General features: G+C 41.5%; 2 protein-coding genes across 3 annotated transcripts; both read right to left on the bottom strand.

The window, feature by feature from the left end:
- Nucleotides 1-420: 420 nt before the first annotated feature.
- On the bottom strand, nucleotides 421-2793 carry lg16h7orf25 (linkage group 16 C7orf25 homolog). Of its 2 annotated transcripts, none has more exons than XM_062022894.1 (2): nucleotides 2658-2793; nucleotides 421-1729 (listed from the first exon to the last, which is right to left on the bottom strand). In XM_062022894.1, exon 2 carries the CDS (start codon nucleotides 1711-1713, stop codon nucleotides 472-474), a length of 1242 nt encoding a protein of 413 aa, XP_061878878.1. In that variant the 5' UTR covers nucleotides 1714-1729; nucleotides 2658-2793; the 3' UTR covers nucleotides 421-471. The 2 variants fall into 2 exon arrangements, with proteins under 2 accessions (XP_061878878.1, XP_061878877.1); XM_062022893.1 differs by lacking the exon at nucleotides 2658-2793 and adding an exon at nucleotides 2040-2188 and having other exon boundaries at nucleotides 422-1729.
- Nucleotides 2794-3298: 505 nt separating this feature from the next.
- Nucleotides 3299-10291, bottom strand: dnajc1 (DnaJ (Hsp40) homolog, subfamily C, member 1). Its single transcript, XM_062022892.1, has 12 exons — nucleotides 9940-10291; nucleotides 8395-8496; nucleotides 8276-8322; nucleotides 8051-8216; nucleotides 7890-7987; nucleotides 7724-7817; nucleotides 7574-7658; nucleotides 7338-7501; nucleotides 7140-7259; nucleotides 7012-7060; nucleotides 6564-6940; nucleotides 3299-3530 (listed from the first exon to the last, which is right to left on the bottom strand). Exons 1-12 carry the CDS (start codon nucleotides 10078-10080, stop codon nucleotides 3462-3464), a joined length of 1512 nt encoding a protein of 503 aa, XP_061878876.1. The 5' UTR covers nucleotides 10081-10291; the 3' UTR covers nucleotides 3299-3461.
- Between the last annotated feature and the right edge of the window lie 10065 nt (nucleotides 10292-20356).

The raw sequence follows: 20356 nt of genomic DNA, 5'->3' as shown, positions 1-20356 counted from the left end.
TTAACATTCTTGACTGGCATTAGAATCCTCCTGTTACAGACTAACAGTGATAATGTCAAATTGCTTTGCAAGTTGCCGACACACCCCGTCACGTTTTGATGATTTCTTTCTTTAATTCAGTGAATTTCGTCCACTTTTTCTCAGCACTGTCCTTCACACTCGCGCTATTCCTTCCAATGGTTGGACAACAAATTGATGTCAATCTCTGTAAGGTAATGCCAGCGAGTGAAATCAGATATTTTGGTCGGATCTCATGGGCTTCACTGTGACATTTGCAACACTTACTAATGGCGGGGAAGCTTGTAACTCAAAGCATAACAATTAGCCCAGAGACAGTTCTTAACTCAAAACACTCTTTAAGTTGAGGTACCACTGTAGTTAATTGCCAACTTTTCTTGGTATAATAAGTAAACTCCAGTAAGGAAAGAAAAAGCAGGAATTTTATTTATGCTTTATTCAAGTTTGAATACTTTATGAACTCCCATCAGCTGCTGCACTGATTGGCTTGGCCCTCCACTCTTTGCCCTCAGTCAAAGCTCGCGGTTGGTGGATGAAGACGCTGAACCGGACGTCCTGATTAGCCGCTGCCCTGACAAAGCGACTGTTTGCTGTCATGGTGACCGCCTGCAGCGAGTCTCCGGTGCCGAAAATCAAGAGGGAGCGGCGGTTGACCTTGGCACTCGGGGTGAGGCGCAATGCCCGCTCTGAAGGCCGGTCGTCCACCAGGTGGAGGCGGTCCAGCAGCTGACGAGCGCGCTCCTTCTCGCCGGGCCCGCCCAGTGTATCCAGGATGAGCTGGAAGTCCTGGACGGCGGCGGCACAGGCGTACAACTCCTTCCCCGCCATAAAGGCGTCGAGTTGCGGCAACACCTGCTGGCGGCGCTCCTGAGCGGCCTGCTCAGTGAGGACGTGCTCTCTGAAGGTGAAGTGACAGCGGCCGTGACTCAGCGATGACACGTAGGCGATGAGCGTGGTGATGTCAAGGTTGACGCGGGGACACTCTTCGGTGCGGACTTGTGTGGGGAATGCCAGGCTTGCCACGACGTTGTCGCGGTCCACTCTGGTCAGCTCGGACTCCTCTTCCGCCTCCTCGTGCTCCTCGTCGTTTTCATCGTCCTCTTCCTCTGTCAGCACCGCGTTTACGGCGACGATGTCCCCGCGGACAGACACGCCCATGTCCTTCAGGCGCTCCGCCATGGGGCTGGACACGCCGTTGTAAAAGGCAAAGACGACGTGGGGGTGGAGGTACTGGACGGGCTGCTGGCAGCTCGCCTGCACAAAGTCCTCCGCCTGTCGGATGATGCTCTTGATGCCGTACTGGCCCCGCCCCTGCCAGATGTTGTGTAGCGCCTCGGCCTTCCTGCCCACCGCCTTGACCCAGGTGTGCCCACCATTGGCCACCACGTCCACCACCAGCGTCTGCTTGCGGCTGGCGGTGTCCTGGTAGGAGAAGACGTGCAGCACGGCGACCACGTCCTCAAGGCTCTCGGCAGACTCCACGATGGCGGTCAGGTGGGTCAGATTGGTGCTGTGCAAGTGGGACTCTTTGATGAGCAGTTCGCCACACTCCACTCGCCTCAGGAAGCGGAGCTCCGCTCGCAGTTTGCTGCATAATTTCCCTCTGCCTTCCACAGAGGGACTGAGCTTCTCGGCCCTTTGACACAGCGTTTTGGCCACGCCAATTCTCTCCTGCAACATGTCCTTCAGAGACATGGTGTAGACATCCTACCTGAGGACAGGAAGACCACATGGTGAGAACTGCACTCTGATCCGCGTAGAAACCTTAATCTGGCCTTGTTGAATCAAGTGTGCTTGCCAAACAAGTAAAAAGAAAAGACTTGGGTGTTAGGTTTCTTTCAGAAAACGGTATTATTTAAATCGTAGCCAAACAAACGTGATTCTCGTGGGAACGTCAGCACTTAATTGATTTAGTTGACATTATTCGAGATTAATTACCTTTTACTATGTCCCTACTACTAATTATTACTACTGAACATACACACGATATAGTTAAATGGATCAACCTGACGAAAACTTACTGTGTCGGTGACGTGTATGGTTTAGATCAGCTAATGCTAACAGCTTCCTTCTTCCGCTTCTAACCGGAAAAACAACAGACCGACTTCCTGTAAAGCAAGCTAATATGACGTGTTTCCAGGCAAAGTGCTTCCGATGTTACGTGTACAGGAGAATAAGATGTATTTTAGTGTTAGAATAAGCATCAAAATCATTGACTTGGTTATTACGACGAGGCGTACGTAACGCTGATGATATACTTTGTTTTCATTTGAATGTGTTTAATTGTACTAAAACCTACAGCACGGCGGAATTGACACGCCCGAAAATCAATCTTTAGCTGAAGCAATAGTGTGTATGAAGTGATAATATTGGTATTTTTTGTAGCAGCAACAATTAGACATAAGTGGAAACATGACACCTAATGCAGTAATATAGACAAACATGGAGATTGTAGTTGAAGCAATATAATACAGATAAAACGTATTTAGCTCAAGCAATAGTATGTATTAAGTGAGAATATTGGTATTTTTTGTAGCAGCAACAATTAGACAAGTGCAATCATTAGTTAATGCAGTAATAAATGTGGACAAAAAGGGAGACTTATGTGCAAAGCAATAATATGATCATCCATTTTCTACCGCTTGTCCTTTTATGGGTCGCGGCATTCGTTTTCTACCGCTTGTCCCTTTATGGTTCAGACAACATTCACTAGGGCCAATTTAGTGTTGCCAATCGACCTATCCCCAGGTGCATGTCTTTGGAGGTGGGAGGAAGCCGGAGTAACCGGAGGGAACCCACGCAGTCACGGGGAGAACATGCAAACTCCACACAGAAAGATCCCAAGCCCAGGATCGAATCCAGGACCTTCGTATTGTGAGGCACACACTAAACCCCTGGTCCACCGTGCCGCTGACATATCTAATCCATTGTGTTTATCCATCCATCCATTTTCTACCGCTTGTCCCTTGACTTGTCCAGGGTGTACCCCGCCTTCCGCATTATTTTCATAATTCTTTCAAATCATTGCAATGGGATGATCATAATACAGATAAAACGTTATTTATAATCATTTGAAACAATAAATAATTATGTTCTTCAATTGTAGAAAAACAAATATGCACACGGGAGAACACTGTTATTCATTCAAAACAGTACGGTCATACAGAAAATATTGTAATTCAATTGCGTCACAACCATCTGACAAACAAGTTCGAAGCTGTCAATCCAATGTGTCTTGGTGCTACACACGCCATCAGAAGTGTAGGAATATATGCAATGGTTTAATAATAAATATTTTTATTCACTGACTGTAATACTGAGGACATAAGGCACATAAAGCAATGAAGTCCGAGTCATGTTGACAAACAGCCCGATCTTCCAATCAGGAGCCACTTGATGCACGGAAGGTCGGAGGTCACAGTGGGACGCCAAGTCAGAATTCATCAGCTCTTTGCTTGTTTCCTTTTCTGGACAAGTTCCGCCAAGATCTTGTAACGAACTATGCAGTCCTCCTAAATGCAAGACAGAAGCTCATCATGTCATCCTGTAGAATAGACATTGCTCACTTTTGTCTACTACTTTCTCCTATTCATGATACTTTGTAATACTAAATTGTACTTTTTAGGGCTGTGAATTTTTGGGCACCACACGATTCCATTCAGAATAGATTCTTGATTAAAAACGATTTTAAATTCAAAATCTATACTTTTTTTTTAATGCCATTGGATGCCAGCTCTATGATTCATTACATTCCTCCATAAAACAGATAAAAAGCTCGGATCAATTTCAATGTTACATAAAACAAACTTGTTTTAATATAATGCTTCCCAAACATTTAAAAAAAATAGTGAAATACAAAGAAGGCAACAAGATAATTATCCAACACTTCCCTTTTCTAAAGTAAATATGTACAGCAAATATGGGCATCTACATCAACAATATGATGGCTGAACAGGACAAAAAAAAGTATTTTTATTTTTTTAAATTGATTAAAAATCGTTACAAATAAGAATCACAATTAATCTGATCTGATTATTTTTTTGACACCCATAGTACTTTTTCTGTACTGTACCATGACTTTATTTACAAGTGTGTCGTCACATTAAGATGTTTGCAGAAATGAACACTGAATTATTTTCAATCTTTCAGTTTTCAGGGTCTGTGCAGGTTTCAACAAGTCAAATTTAAAACCATAATGAAAAAAATTAATCAATTGTAAATACAGTGCATGAAATCATTCACTGCTTTTTCACATAGAAAAAAAATGCTTAACCCAAGCAGAAGCTTTTCTATTGTAAACTTACATTGGTTTGAAATTCTGAAATAAATATTCAAACATCGCAATTGCCATTTTTCTAATTTGCCATTGAATTTCAATGCTTTAATGCCCAATGTTCTAGAGTCTGATTGCAGAAGGTGTTTCATATCGAATGTTTCCACGTGACGTCAACCATAGAAAGCACAACAATATATTGTCAGTGAAAGGGACTGTTGGCATCTCTGCAAAAACTAAATGTTTAACTTTTGCAGTGTTGTAAGGGTTGAGCAAATACAGAAAAACATGTACAATACTATCGTCTGACCGAGTTGTGACAAAACAGGGAGCGCAGACTCAGCAACTGTCTAAAGTAAGAAGGCGATTATAATTTTGATGGGAAGAATGGATAACATTCAAACTTGCTCAACTCATCAGTGCTTCTAGTGAAACTTTTGCAAAAATACTGCTTATAAAGAAAGACTAGTCATTTAGTCATGACAATATGATGTTCACTTCCATTGCTTTTCTGGTCCTCACCCAAACAACTGATTTGTGAGCTAACAACCACTTACAGTTTTTAATGTCAAAGTCTGGGTAGGTGGACCTGAAATTATTGGAACAAATAAAAAGCAATAAAATGTATAATTGAATGACAGCATTGTATTAGTTATACTGCTGTGAGTAAATTACTGCATTATTGCATTCATACTAATAAACACAGTATTAGCCATGTGTGCTTACTGTGTTTATTAGTATGAATTCGCTAGTAAACATATCATACAGTGTGACTCTTGTTCAGCAATTAGCACCACATAACTCTCCTTTGGGGGTTAATAAGTCTATCCCTGTACATTAATTTCACCGCATTGTTTACAATGTTTTGTAGTTATGAATAGCACTAGAGGTAATCGATTATTAGATGCATTCGCAATTCAGACCGTGTTATTATAAAATCGATTAGTAAACGTCAATCATCTATATATTATTGTAAATAAAGTAATGCAGACAGTTTTAAAATGTTACGAGCCACCTCACGAGAGATCCGAGCAGCTCCTTTATTTTAGGGCACTTATGTTCCAGTTTTGCACACATTTCCATTAATTTAATGAATGTGATGGGAATTCATTTAACTTTTTCTTATTACAAATGCACTGTTTTTAAAAGTTGCAATTGATTAACGCTTATTTAGTCAAACGAAAATTAATGTAAAACTACATTAACATACATAAATTAAAGATTTGTAATCGAATCGTAGCTCTTGAATCGCAATCGTAAGGTGCCCAAAGATTCCCACCTCTAAATAGCACCCTCAAACATTTAAAAACCAGACTGAAGTTTATTAGGGATGTAACAATATCAAATGTTAAGGCCACTGTACGATATTATTGCGGTATGTCCAAAAAAACTAATGCCATAGTGCGTAAAATTAAGTAGCAGGATTATTTACGATTATCACACTTACTGTAATTGAACAAAAACAATGCTCAAATGTTATGATAATATTTATTACTAAATTTTTTTTTTAGGTGTAAAGAATTGTGTGGAGACATCCACTGTGTCTCTCAACTTTTACTTTCTGAGGAGCAACGTCCACTACATTGGACATTTTTTCAGTTTGGAAAAAGCAGTTTCTCAGAAAAGTTAACTCACATTTGAACTTTTAATAATGTAAATACCTCACAAATGATTTTTATCTTAGCTGGCTTGATTTTCTCTGGGTGATGGTAGCTTAACAAGTAGTTTGGTGTGCAGCAGGTACTTTCCCTCGGCACGGCGCACCTTAAATGTTTTGGCTTGGAACGCTCGAGACGAACGTCCGTCCATCCATTTTCTACCGCTTCGAGACGAACGTGGCACACTTTATTACCTCCGCCACAGAGGTTATGTTTTCACTAGTTTGTTTGGAACATAACTCAAACATTAGGATTTAGAAAAAAACAATTCCTCTTATCTACTACGAAGTGGAACACACTTCACTCCCTGCTTCCTTTCTCTTCACTAACGGCGTCCCACGCCCCCACATTGCGGTCCCGCAGACCTGCCAAATCAATGGTGCCAGAAAAAAACTACTCCCCTAAGTTGATACTGTTGATTGATTTTGAAATCTATCTACAATACCATTACATCCCTATTATGGATTTGTTTTAAATAAACACAATGTTAATACATTTTAAAGACATTTCATGGTTGTATTAAGACAGTTTAAGGCCTTAAATTCAAGTTATTGGATATTAGACTTTTTAAGACTCCGCAGGAACCCTGGTTATAGACAAAATACGAAGCTCACCTTGCTTTTCCCTGGTACCACTTTGGCGATGCAGTCCCAGCGCTCAGCGGTTCCTCTGGGGAACTGTTGCAGGGCCAGTTCCAGCAGCTTTTGTTGGTTCTGAGTCCAAACCATCAAGTCCGGTTTGTTCTCTTGAGGCTCTCCCTCCTCATCCTCCTCTTCGGGGTGGAAGTCTTTCTGTCGCCGAGCTCTGACCCGGAGCTCCCCTTCATTTGTTACTACCAGGTTCTTCTTGTTCCTTTTCTTGGCCGCCGGAATCAATTCCTCCTGCGGCTCGCCACTGGCCACGCCCACTCTTTGTGTCATCACACAGTCAGGAACAGGAAGTGACCTCGCAGGAATAGAGGGCTTCTTCAACTCAGACAGCTTGACGAGACCTGCACCAGCAGAGAGACAAGGGTCCAGATGTGGTGTAGTAGAAGACCAAGGAGAATCCAGGTTTGTTTACCTGTGCTGAGGTTGACGTTGTCTTTGGCCTGTTTGACTTTGGTGGTCACCTGTTGAAGGAAACAATATTTTCACCAAGCACACAAGCAGTTGATGTCTTGATGCAGCGTTCCGCTAAAAAGAGCTTACATCAGTCACAGATCTTCCCAGCTCAAGAGCGATTTTCTCCCAGCGTCCTGGTGTTCCTCCTGGAAATTTGCCCATCAATCTGCTGAGTAGGCTGATGTCATCCTCGCTCCACTCTGAAGCCTAACAACAACAACATCATCTCATCTTTGCGCCATCATCCTAAGCATCTCCCAATCTTTATTTTTATTTAGCTGCTACCTTCTTCTTGGCATGCCTCTGGTCCTGCAGCCATTCATCCAGCTGGTCTTCTACTTCCTCAATGGATGCCGCCTGCTGGTAACTTTGAAAGTTCAACTCATCTTCTGATGGGACATAAACAGGAAAGTCCATCTTTGCTTTCTTCACCTTCGGCCTCTTCTCTCCTGGAAGGACAGGCAGGAAGTGAAAGGTCACGTGAGTTTAAACAAGGAAGGAAGAAAAAAAAAATTATTTACTGGTCACAACTTCCTGTTGAGCTTCTTCTTCTTCCCTTTGATGTTGCTTCATCTGCTGGTAGTCTTTGTAGAACTGTTGGACCTCCTGAACACACGAACAAGAACCATTCAAAATAACCACAACCGGGACCACACAGACCACAAGTGTACCTGCAGGGTTTGTGGCGCGTGTTTGATTGACAGGTAAATCCACATGCTGACTTTCAGAGGAAGAATGTCCTGCCAGTGGGGGCGCTCCTGAGCCCTGCAAAGACAATTACACACATGCGCACTAAGAGGAGAGGTCCATACAGCAGCGATGTCACACCTGTCCTACCTGTCGGGACGGTCTGGTGCTGTCCACTTGACTTCTTCTGCCAGTTTAGAGTTGATCTTCTTTTTCTTTTCTTTCTTCTTTTTACTCAACACCTCATCCTACAAACAATTCCTCTTTAGGCCACGTGACCAACTTCCTGATGGGCTGTGTGTGTCACTCACCAGCTGTTTTTCCAGGTAAATGGACCAAAGGACGACATAGTGCCCCACAGTGAGGATGAGGAAGAGGAGGAAGGCCAACTCGCTGTTACTCATCTTCCTCACACGTCGGTAGTAGAAGACGGGCTGACGCCAGTCAGGAAGTCCGTTCAACAGGATGTCATCATACCTGCGCAAAGGTCGGCAATTAATATGTGTACGTACGCTGAGATCAGCCCGACAGCTCACCTGTTTCGTCTCTCTTCATCTTTTAAGACTTCGTAAATGGCCACCAACTTCAAAGTGAACACAAAACGTCACGTTCATAGCGTTTACATCAATAGATGTCATTGATCGACTGTCATCACCTGTCGAAATTGGCTTTCTGCATTTGCATCCTTGTTCTTGTCAGGGTGCAAAATGAGGGACAAGCGTCGATACGCCTTCTTGATTTCTGCTGCTGGGGCATCCTGAACACACACATTATGTTATAAATTCCCTTTGTCAGTGATTAAGATAGAAGATAAAGTTCCCTATTAATTGTTGAATATAATTGACTATATTATTGTTGACGTAAACAACCTATTAATGTAGTCATGCACCTTTAAGTTGAGTCTGTTTGAGTCAGGCAGTTTACCAGGCAGCTGTTTACTTCCCGCGGTCCTTCAGGCAGTGTGTTAAACAGTGTGTATGTGAGAGTGTACTTAGCTGCTGCTGCTAAAAAGTTACATATAAAGAAGAAGTTGAAACGGAAAACAGTGTCCTTATTCCCTAACCGGAGTACGCTCACGGGTGAAGAGTCCCAGCACAACAACAACATCAGTTTATCCATATGGTTCTTTAATACATTATTTAGATAGTGTGTATGGCATACTTGCCAACCCTCCCGATTTTTCCGAGAGACTCCCGAATTTCAGTGCCCCTCCCGAGGCGAAAATCTCCCGATTTCCGCCCGGACAACAATATTGGGGGCGTGCCTTAAAGGCACTGCCTTTAGCGTCCTCTCTCACCTGAAACCTTCACCCCTTAACAGCCGCATGCTGCCCAGGCGTCCGCTTTTCCTGCATATAAACAGCGTCCCGGCCCAGTCACATACTAATGAAGCGTTGGACGGGTTCAACAATGGTCTTTACTCGAAGATGTCAAGAAATGCTGACACGTTGTATGGTCTTTTATCTAGTTTAATGATAACGTTAATTTCAAGCACACACAAGTGAATGCAAGGCATACTTGGTCAACAGCCATACATGTCACACTGAGGGTGGCCGTATAAACAACTTTAACACTGTTACAAATATGCGCCACACTGTCAACCCACACCAAACAAGAATGACAAACACGTTTTGGGAGAAGATCCGCACCGTAACACAACATAAACACAACAGAACAAATACCAAGAACCCCTTGCAGCACTAACTCTTCCGGGACGTTACAATAACATCTACGGCTTTTGGAGCTCAGTGCACAACTGCACACACAACAAGAAGGAGACGAAGCAGAAAGACGAAGAAGCGACATAGCAACGACGAGTAAGAAGAAGAAATATACGCTTGCAAGTTCCAAAATGATTGGATAAAAATAATTTAATTTCATCCAGGACAGCTCGAAGGGGAATGCTGCCTGCACCTCAACCCCGCAGCCACGCCCCCAACACCATCTCCCGAATTCGGAGGTCTCAAGGTTGGCGAGTATGGTGTATGATATTGTGTTTATGTGTTTTTAGTAGTAGTATTGTGTTCATTCATATTTTACTAGTAGTTTGTGTGTGTATATATTACGTGTGTTCTCAAAATGTTCAAGGAATATAAGAGTGTGTTGCTAGCCGTTAGCATGAGCTAGCTGTTAAAGCCAAGCTGGACTGCCAAGTGGCGCCATTGACTTGTTACCATGGAGACAGTTGAACTGGTACGAACCTGCTCCACCGACAAAAATTGGTAGAAGGTCTCCGGGATCTCTTCGACGAGGTCGAGAAGCTCCATGTCAGCGTCCCAAGCGGCCGAGGGAGTACATGCAGACAGCACCAGCACGGAGAGCAACACGACCCAGTCCGCCATCGTGTGCTGCTTACACCGCGCTGAACAGCCAGCTCAGCGGGTCACTGGCACGGAAGTTGTTCGCCAGTCACACCCGGGTCGGACGCGCTGTCAGAATAAAAGCCTTTTAGTGACGTTCTGACGGCGTAGTTTGCTTCTGCTTTTGGCCACGCGATGTGACCATCATGGAACCTGCGTGAGTATGACGTATACACGACAGCTCCGACGTAGTTGATACCACGTGACAAGTTTGACAACGCACAGCTCAATTCCATTAAAAAAAATAAAAATACAAGTATACTCGTATGTATAAGAAAAGTAAATAAATAATAAATAAGCATTTACAGTTTATTGTTCAAATTTAATTACATTTTCTCAATGTGTCCAATAAAATTGGCCCCAGGCTGCACTTCGGAGCATAGTTTGTTGACTATTGGGTGTAAGCTTTCTAGCGATAAAAGTGTTGTAAATTAAGAGCGAAACGTAGTGTCATTGCAGCTGGAAGTACAAAACCCCAAACCAGTGAAGTTGGCACGTTGTGTAAATCATAAATAAAAACAGAATACATCCACGCATCGATTTTCTACCGCTTGTCCCTTTCGGGGTCGCGGGGGGTGCTGGAGCCTATCTCAGCTGCACATGGGACAAAAGGCGGGTTTACACCCTGGACAAGTCGCCACCTCATCGCAGGGCCAACACAGACAACTTTCATACAATGATTTGCAAATCATTTTCAACCTATAGTCAATTGAATTCACTGCAAAGACAAGATACTTAATGTTCGAACTGGAAAACGTTGTTTTTTTTTGCAAATGTTAGCTCATTTGGAATTTTTTGATGCCTGCAACATGTTTCAAAAAAGCTGGCACAAGTGGCAAAAAAGACTGAGAACGTTGAGGAATGTTCATCAAACACTTATTTGGAACATCCCACAGGTGAACAGGCTAATTGGGAACAGGTGGGTGCCATGATTGGGTATAAAAGCAGCTTCCATGAAATGCTCAGTCATTCACAAACAAGGATGGGGCGAGGGTCACCACTTTGTGAACAAATGCGTGAGCTAATTGTTTAAAGGCCTACTGAAACCCATTACTACCGACCACGCAGTCTGATAGTTTATATATCAATGATGAAATCTTAACATTGCAACACATGCCAGTACGGCCGGGTTAACTTATAAAGTGCAATTTTAAATTTCCTGCGACACTTCTGGTTGGAAACGTCTAGATATGACGTATGCGTGTGACGTCACGGAGAGAGCGGAAGTATTCGGACCCCATTGGATCCAATACAAAAAAGCTCTGTTTTCATCCCAAAATTCCACAGTATTCTGGACATCTGTGTTGGTGAATCTTTTGCAATTTGTTTAATGAACAATGGAGACTGCAAAGAAGAAAGTTGTAGGTGGGATCGGTGTATTAGCGGCGGACTACAGCAACACAACCAGGAGGACTTTGAGATGGATAGCAGACGCGCTAGCCGCCGACCTCACCTTGACTTCCTCCGTCTCCGGGCCGCCGACCGCATCGTTGATCGGATGAAGCCCTTCGTCGCTCCGTCGATCGCTGGAACGCAGGTAAGCCCGGGTGTTGATGAGCAGATGAGGGCTGGCTGGCGTAGGTGGAGAGCTAATGTTTTTAGCATAGCTCTGTGAGGTCCCGTTGCTAAGTTAGCTTCAATGGCGTCGTTAGCAACAGCATTGTTAAGCTTCGACAGGCTGGAAAGCATTAACCGTGTATTTACATGTCCAGGGTTTAATAGTATTCTTGATCTTCTGTCTATCCTTCTAGTCAGGGGTTTATTTATTTTGTTTCTATCTGCATTTGAGCCTGATGCTATCACGTTAGCTCCGTAGCTAAAGTGTTTCGCCGATGTATTGTCGTGGAGATAAAAGTCACTGTGAATGTCCATTTCGTGTTCTCGACTCATTTTCAAGAGGATATAGTATCCGAGGTGGTTTAAAATACAAATCCGTGATCCACAATAGAAAAAGGAGAAAGTGTGGAATCCAATGAGCCCTTGTACCTAAGTTACGGTCAGAGCGAAAAAAGATACTGCACGCTAGTTCTTCACTCTCACGTTCCTCATCCACGAATCTTTCATCCTCGCTCAAATTAATGGGGTAATCGTCGCTTTCTCGGTCCGAATCTCTCTCGCTGCATTGTAAACAATGGGAAAATGTGAGCAGCCCTTCCTCCTGTGACGTCACGCTACTTCCGGTATAGGCAAGGCTTTTTTTAATCAGCGACTAAAAGTTACAAACTTTATCGTCGTTGTTCTCTACTAAATCCTTTCAGCAAAAATATGGCAATATCGCGAAATGATCAAGTACGACACATAGAATGGAACTGCTATCCCCGTTTAAATAAAAAAACTTCATTTCAGTAGGCCTTTAAGGACAACATTTCTCAACCAGCTATTGCAAGGAATTTAGGAATTTCACCATCTACGGTCCGTAATATCATCAAATGGTTCAGAGAATCTGGAGAAATCACTGCACGTAAGCAGCAAGGCTGAAAATAAACATTGAATGCCTGTGCCTTTTGATCCCTCAGGCGATACACACATCAGTGTGTCAAAGATATCACCACGTGGGCTCAGGAACCCTTCAGAAAACCACTGTCAGTAACTACAGTTCGTCATTACATCTGTAAGTGCAAGTTAAAACTCTACTATGCAAAGCGAAAGCCATTTATCAACAACACCCAGAAACGCCGCCGGCTTCGCTGGGCCCGAGCTCATCTAAGATGGACTGATGCAAAGTGGAAAAGTGTTCTGTGGTCTGACGAGTCCACATTTCAAATTGTTTTTGGAAACTGTGGATGTCGTGTCCTCTGGAACAAAGAGGAAAAGAACCATCCGGATTGTTATAGGCGCAAAGTTGAAAAGCCAGCATCTGTGATGGTATGGGGGTGTATTAGTGCCCAAGACATGGGTAAGTTACTCATCTGTGAAGGCACCATTAATGCTGAAAGGTACATACACATTTTGGAACAACATATGTTGCCATCCAAACGTCTTTTTCATGCCCCTGCTTATTTCAGCAGGACAATGCCAAACCACATTCTGCACATGTTACAACAGCGTGGCTTCGTAGTAAACGAGTGCAAGTACTAGACTTGCGAACATTAAATATCTTGTCTTTGCAGTTTGTTCAATTGAATATAAAGTGAAAAGGTTTTGCAAAACATTAAATTCTGTTTTTTTTTTAGGAATTACACAACGTGCCAACTTCACTGGTTAGGGGTTTTGTAATTCACACAAGGTGTTTTGACACAAGATCTGTTCACACACCTAATTACGTTAACTTTTTTATTTCCATGATGAGGCAGCAGTCTTTCTGTGTGGAGTTTGCATGTTCTCCCTGTAACTGCATGGTTCCGGGTACGCCGGCTTCCTCCCACCTCAAAAGACATGCACTTAGAGATAGGCTGATTGGCCTACCCTGCCCCCCGCCACCCCGAAAGGACAGGCGCTAGAAAATGAATGGATCTTTATGCTATAACAACTTTTACCAAAATCCCTATTGGAACCTTTTCTACAGCCTAGAACAGGGGTCGGCAACCCGCGGCTCTAGAGCCGCATGCGGCTCTTTAGCGCCGCCCTAGTGGCTCTCTGAAGCTTTTTCAAAAATGTATGAAAAATGGAAAAAGATGAGGGGGAAAAAAAATATTTTTTGTTTTAATATGGTTTCTGTATGACAAACATGACACAAACCTCCCTAATTGTTATAAATCACACTGTTTATATTAAACATGCTTCACTGATTCGAGTATTTGGCAAGCGCCGTTTTGTCCTACTAATTTTGGCGGTCCTTGAACTCACCTTAGTTTGTTTACATCAGGGGTCTCAAACTCAATTTACCTGGGGGCCACTGGATGCAGAAACTGGGTGAGGCTGGGCCGCAAGAAAATATGTCTTAAAAAAAATCCAACATGCACTTTTTAATGAATTCACCTTCTTTGAATGGCTTTCCCGCCCTAGCAACTTCTGAGAATGAAGATTATAGAAGAAAAGGTCATTTCCAACATCAGTATTCAAGGACAACTTTAAAACAAATGTGCATATCAGTGGTGGGGGTTAAACTATTGAATTCTCTTTACAATGAGATAAAAGATTGTAAAAATATATTCCAATTGAAAAAATATATAAAGACAGAACAATACGATCATATGGACAGCCATACGTGTTTACATTTTGCTTTATATTTATTATTTTACTTATTTTTTGCCTGGTTTTATATTTGTTTTGTATCATCCCGTGAGGTGTATATTACTTATTTTGGTTTTTTTGTTCGGTTTGTACTTCATGAAGTTTTGCACTTTTTGTGTTTTTTTGTGTGGTTTTTTGTTTGTTTTCGTTATATTTGGATGTAATTGTTGGTTTATATGATATCATTAAGTAAGACTACGTATTATGTTGAAGGGGGCAGAAAAATATAAGATTTTTCTTCATCCTGCTCCTTCTCAGGCTTTGGTGTGTAAATGTATAATTGAATAATTGAGGTATAATTGTCTATCGATCAAAGATGCACATCAATGAAGGAGATAAATAAAAATGAAATTAAATTAAATTAAATAAGACACATCGGGGTGTCGGGGCTCGCCGTGGAGTTTACAGTTACGGTAGCACAATTAGCCCCGAACGGGCTAACTAGAACAACGCAGATATGCAGAATTTTCCCTCTGCTTTCTTTTGACGTCCTGCTAGGAACACACTTCTTTGCCCACCACATGCCTGAGTCCGAGGCGACAGAAAGAAAACATTACATTACATCCAGACAGCCAAACAAAATCATTTTTTTTATTTTCACAAGCAAACATTTTACAGAATAGAAAATGTACACACATCAATTGCTTCCTGAAATCATGGATCAAAAATGTTAATTCCTTTTGGTACTGCATCCCAAAAGTTATTTGATAAACTGGGAGGGCTGGAATTTAATTTACATTTACTGTACTTTGAAAAGCTACAGGTCACCATATCGAACATTCACAAGCAGATTTTGTGTGATTGGAGCAGAACTTTGCACCTCACCGGTTTCCAATATGGAATAAAAGATTGATTGTACATAGAAATACTGTAGCTGGTTACAGTATCTAGCTGCAGAGAAACATGTTTTTCTGTTCCACATATTATTTTGCAATAATGGATAAACAATTGAAACATTTACAGCTTCTAACGTACGTAAAACTGCTGTCGGTTATTTAGTGTAGTCTCTTATACAGTATGTAATTAAAGTTTTGAGGGGAATAACGAAAACATCAGCTGCTTCCTGTTGTGTGGTTCACATGATTTGGTTGTGTTAGTCCTGCCTGCAGCGCCTCCCAGGGGTCATCCAGCATCGATTCACTGAAATATTTCTCCACATCTGCTTTAGCCTGAAAAACACCAACAAACGCAAAGTCTTAACACATAATGTCAAATAAAAGGGCATCGACTTGGCTTTAAATAAAAAGATTGATTTTGAGGTGGGAAAAAAAAGATGGACAACTATGAATGAAGCTATGATGGAAGATTTTTTAAATGTATTATGGAACAGATTACAACCAAGAAGTCATTCAAAGAACCAAGCCAGGAAAGACTTCCTTTTTCCCAGCCACACTTCAAACGCAGTTTACAAATCTTAGAATTTGAGCAGGGGGGCAATTCTATGAAGAATAATAAAACAAAATCTTGTCTTCCTTTCCTAATCACTTATGTCATACTAGAAATGAGTAACCGTCAATTGTAGAGGTCATTAATATTTACCCTCCACATTTTCATTCCAGGGAACTTGTTTTTCTTACCCTAAATCGAATGGCAAACCAACTATGCTTAAAACAAGCGTATGTTGCATGTACATGTCGGTTTATTGCACTCAAACAATAACCTTGTAATAACAACCTAACCCAGGGGTCGGCAACCCAAAACATTGAAAGAGCCATATATGGCCAAAAATACAAAAAACAAGTCTGTCTGGAGCCGCAAAAAATGAAAAGCCTTATATAAGTGTTATAATGAAGGCAACACATGATGTAAGTGTCTAGCTATAATAGCCTACTATCAAAATGACTGTGTCGCAGGCTAAAGCAAATCTTCGTTGACAGCAATGTTGAAATGTAATATTCTACACATTTTTACATTAAAAAACATTAGTAAATTAGTAACATTAGCTGATTAGCTTGCAGTCATGCACTGACCAAATATGCCTGATTAGCACTCCGACAAGTCAATAACAACAACAAAGCTCACCTTTGTGCATTCACACACAGTATAAAGCGTTTGGTGGACAAAATGAGACAAAGGAGTGGAATATTTTACATGTAAACAAACTGTTGCGTCATAGTCCACACTATGGTGAGTTCAAGAACCGCCGAAATTAGTAGGACAAAACGATGTTCGCCAAATACTCTCATCAGTGAAGCATACACACAAACATATTAAACAGTGGTAGTTCTAACAATTGGGAAGGTTTGTGTCATGTTTGTCCTCAAACAAAAAACATACTAAAACAAAAATATATTTCCCCCCCATCTTTTTCCATTTTCAATCCTTTTTTAAAAATGCTCATAATATAACTTAATACCGCATTTTATTATTTATGTATTATTTACTTTATTGTATTTACACAATATAAGTTGTGTTTTAATGATCTATTCATTTAACATTTAATCATTATTAAAAAACATGAAAGTGTTTGTCAAAAGTATCTTGTTGCTTGGCAGAATTAATCAAATACTCTCATCAGTGAAGCATACACACAAACATATTAAACAGTGGGCTTTTGAATAATTGGGAAGGTTTGTGTCATGTTAGTCCTCAAACAAAAAACACTAAAACAAAAAAATATTTCCCCCCCCATCTCTTTCCATTTTCAACCTTTTTTAAAAATGCTCCAGGGAGCCACTAGGGCGGCACTAAAGAGCCGCGGGTTGCTGACCCCCGACCTAACTATAACGTAAATATAATAGGGCTGCAACTAACGATTAATTTGATAATCGATCAATCTGTCGATTATTACTTCAATTAATAATCGGTTAAAAGAGACAAACTACATTTCTATCCTTTGCAGTATTTTATTTAAATAAACCAGCATACTGGCACCATACTTATTTTGATTATTGTTTCTCAGCTGTTCGTACATGTTGCAGTTTATAAATAAAAAAAATTGCCTCTGCGCATGCGCATAGCATAGATCCAACGAATCGATGACTAAATTAATCGCCAACTATTTTTATAATCGATTTTAATCGATTAGTTGTTGCAGCCCTAAAATATAATTGAAATAAAAACTAATTCACATTCCCAAACTACCTAAAACATAAAACATGTTTTGTCAACACATGAACCATTTGTATGAATTAGGGAAAAAAAGAGAAGACTATTGTTTACCTGCAACCTAGGACTGAAGCCCCGAGGCTGCCTGAAAGAGTCCCAGTGTCTGTGCTCCTCGCCGGCCACCACGGCTACAGAAACTCCGGAGCGTCTTCCTCGGCCAACGGACCTTGACGGAGAACCGCCCCAATTTCCTCGATTCGAACCGGGGGAATAGGCCGGATAAACAGGCGAGTACGCAGAGAAGCCCCACGAAGGAGCCCCGCGTTGTACGAAGCCTTCGCAGGGGGAACGAGGCCCGCCGGAGGTCGGTGAGTTGAACCGCTTGCTCCAGTTGCATCTGCTCGGTGTTCGGTCCATGTCGGCAGTTTGGATGCACCAGAAGGAAATAGGCTACTTGTTCCACTGAAGTGTTTTAGGGATGTGTTGAAACTGAAACTGGAGGATCACCTGAAATACAAAAACGGGACGAAACCGAAAGCGGAAATAGTCATCTGCTCTCTAGCTTGCAGCCCCGCCCGGCGACCACTCCTTCACACATCCCCCGCAATCCCTTTATCGACACTATAAGATATTTGCACATTCAGAGATAATAGCTCCAAAACATTTAAAAAAAACGACTGCTCAGGGACCGTCTGCAAAGAGCAACACCTGACAAGAAAATACATAATAAAAGATCAAAATAAAAAATTATACATTGTCAAGTCTCTGTAATAATTTCAGAACTAGACGGTATCCTATTTGTTAATAGTACAGGACTGTTTGGTAAAGATAATATTTTTTGCATTTTTATAAATATTTTGTATGGCTATAACTTTGTAATTGTACATCACAGTGTCACATAATTGGCCACCAGTTGTTTATACTACAAGTCTAATTAAAAATAATAATAATTTGCTGAATTTGAAAAATATTTACAATTTCCAATAGCTTTGTGGATATACAACATATCATCTGAAATATACATTAATTTGTTTACTACAAGTCTTGTTTTGAGGAAAAAATATTGAACAACATTTTGAGAAACATTTTCAGTTTTTAATATTCAATAGCTTTATAAATATAAAATCAATCAATTAATCAAAGTTCATTTATATAGCCCTTAATCACAAGTGTCTCAAAGGGCCGCACAAGCCACAACGACATTCTCGGCTCAGATCCCACATCAGGGCAAGAAAAAACTCAACCCAATGGGATGCAATGAAAATGTGGGGATAAACCCCCCCCCCCCCCGACCCTGTGGGCGACCGGTGCAATGGATGTTGAGTGGATCTAGTTTATAATGTGAGAGTCCAGTCCATAGTGGGGCGAGCAGGGGATCATCTTGAGTGGAGACAAGTCTGCAGCGCAGAGACGTCCCCAACTGATTCACAGATGAGTGGTCCACCCCAGGTCCTGACTTTGAACAGCTAGCGCGTCATCTGTGGTCACCTAATAACTTCTCCACGCAGCAGAGGGTGGTAGAGCAGAAAAGAGACGACAGATCAACTGGTCTGAAAGGGGGGTCTATTTTAAAGGCTAGCGTATACAAATTAGTTTTGAGATGGGACTTCAATGTCTCGTTGAATATAGTCTTATTTTGGGGGGAAAATATTTTACTGATTTTTTAGAAATATTTAAAATGTGTAATTTTCAATAGCTTTAAGACTATACAATATATCCTCAGGTATATGAATGTTCTCATTCATTTAGGTCATTGTCGTCTCAGGGCATTCAATAGATCACAACTGGACTGTTTGATTTGTCTTAGAAGACGTTTCGCCTCTCATCCAAGTAGGCTTCATCAGTTCATGCACATAGACTTAGATTGGTCAGATCTAGTCTGCAAATATTTATACTCCAACACCAGCAGGGTGTGCCTGGGCAAAGATGGCTCGGTCCTATCGTAGTGAGAAAAACAACTGTTTAGATGCAAACGAGCAATCCTACTGTCAATGCCAACGACAGTCGTTGAATCATTAAGGTATTGTGTGACAGAACGATGGCTGTGGATTGACCACTATCACCCACGTTAGCAATCCATTCAGTTGTAAACAAATGGCATTCTGGTCACACACGATGATAAACTAGTTTGAGAAGATTTTTTTTGTATTATTCATAAGACTACTGTACCTTTCAACTTTGTAAATATTGACGCATTATCTTTTATCTCCTTTCTAATGAGTTCATTGTTACTGTACTGAACAAATATTTAGGATCGTTTTTATTGAGGTGGATGAGATTGGAGTAGTAATTAGTTTTAGCAAAGGTAAGCGCGTGTTTATAAGTTATTAAACTATCACTCTATGCTTGATGGAAAACCTCAAGTTTATTCGCACGGCATTTGCGTTCCAGCTTTCTACATGATAGTTTAAGAGCTCTGTTTTTTTCTATAAACCAGAGGGTACCCCTTTTAGGGGCCTTTTTCAGCTTTAGCTGTGTTATACTATCAATGGCGTTGCGCAGGGAGTTGTTAAAGCTCTTAGTGAGGTTATCAATAGAGCCCACATAATTTGGGAATGGTGCCATTGATTGATTACCGAAGGCAGTAGGCCAGCTGGAGTCGTAGTTGTGACAGGATTAATGTTGCGGCTGTTAAAGCAGTGGTTATTAGTAGCTTGTAGACAATGAGTCAGAACTTCAAATTTTATCAGGTAATGATCGGACATTAATTAGAGTCTACGGGGAGTACCATAACTTTTGGAGGTGGTGACACCCCGCACCAGGACTAGGTCTATCATATTGCCATTGCGATGCGTGAGTTAATTTATTTTTTGTGTAAAACCACAGCTATCAATTATAGTCTGGAGTGCCACGCACGGAGGGTTTGACAGGGTATTCATATGGATATCGAAATCCAGTATTATAATTATATTATCTGCATGCGTCACTAAATCAGCGACAAACTGAACATTCACTGATAAAGTCTGAATAAGGCTCAGGGGGGCGATAGATAACAGCCAGATAGAGAGGTAGCGGTGTGACAGACCTCATAGTAAGC

Source organism: Entelurus aequoreus, linkage group LG16, assembly GCF_033978785.1.
Source record: "Entelurus aequoreus isolate RoL-2023_Sb linkage group LG16, RoL_Eaeq_v1.1, whole genome shotgun sequence".
Classification (NCBI taxonomy): Eukaryota; Metazoa; Chordata; class Actinopteri; order Syngnathiformes; family Syngnathidae; genus Entelurus; species Entelurus aequoreus.
Note: the sequence above shows the minus strand (reverse complement) of the source record. Positions and strands in the feature narration are given on the sequence as shown.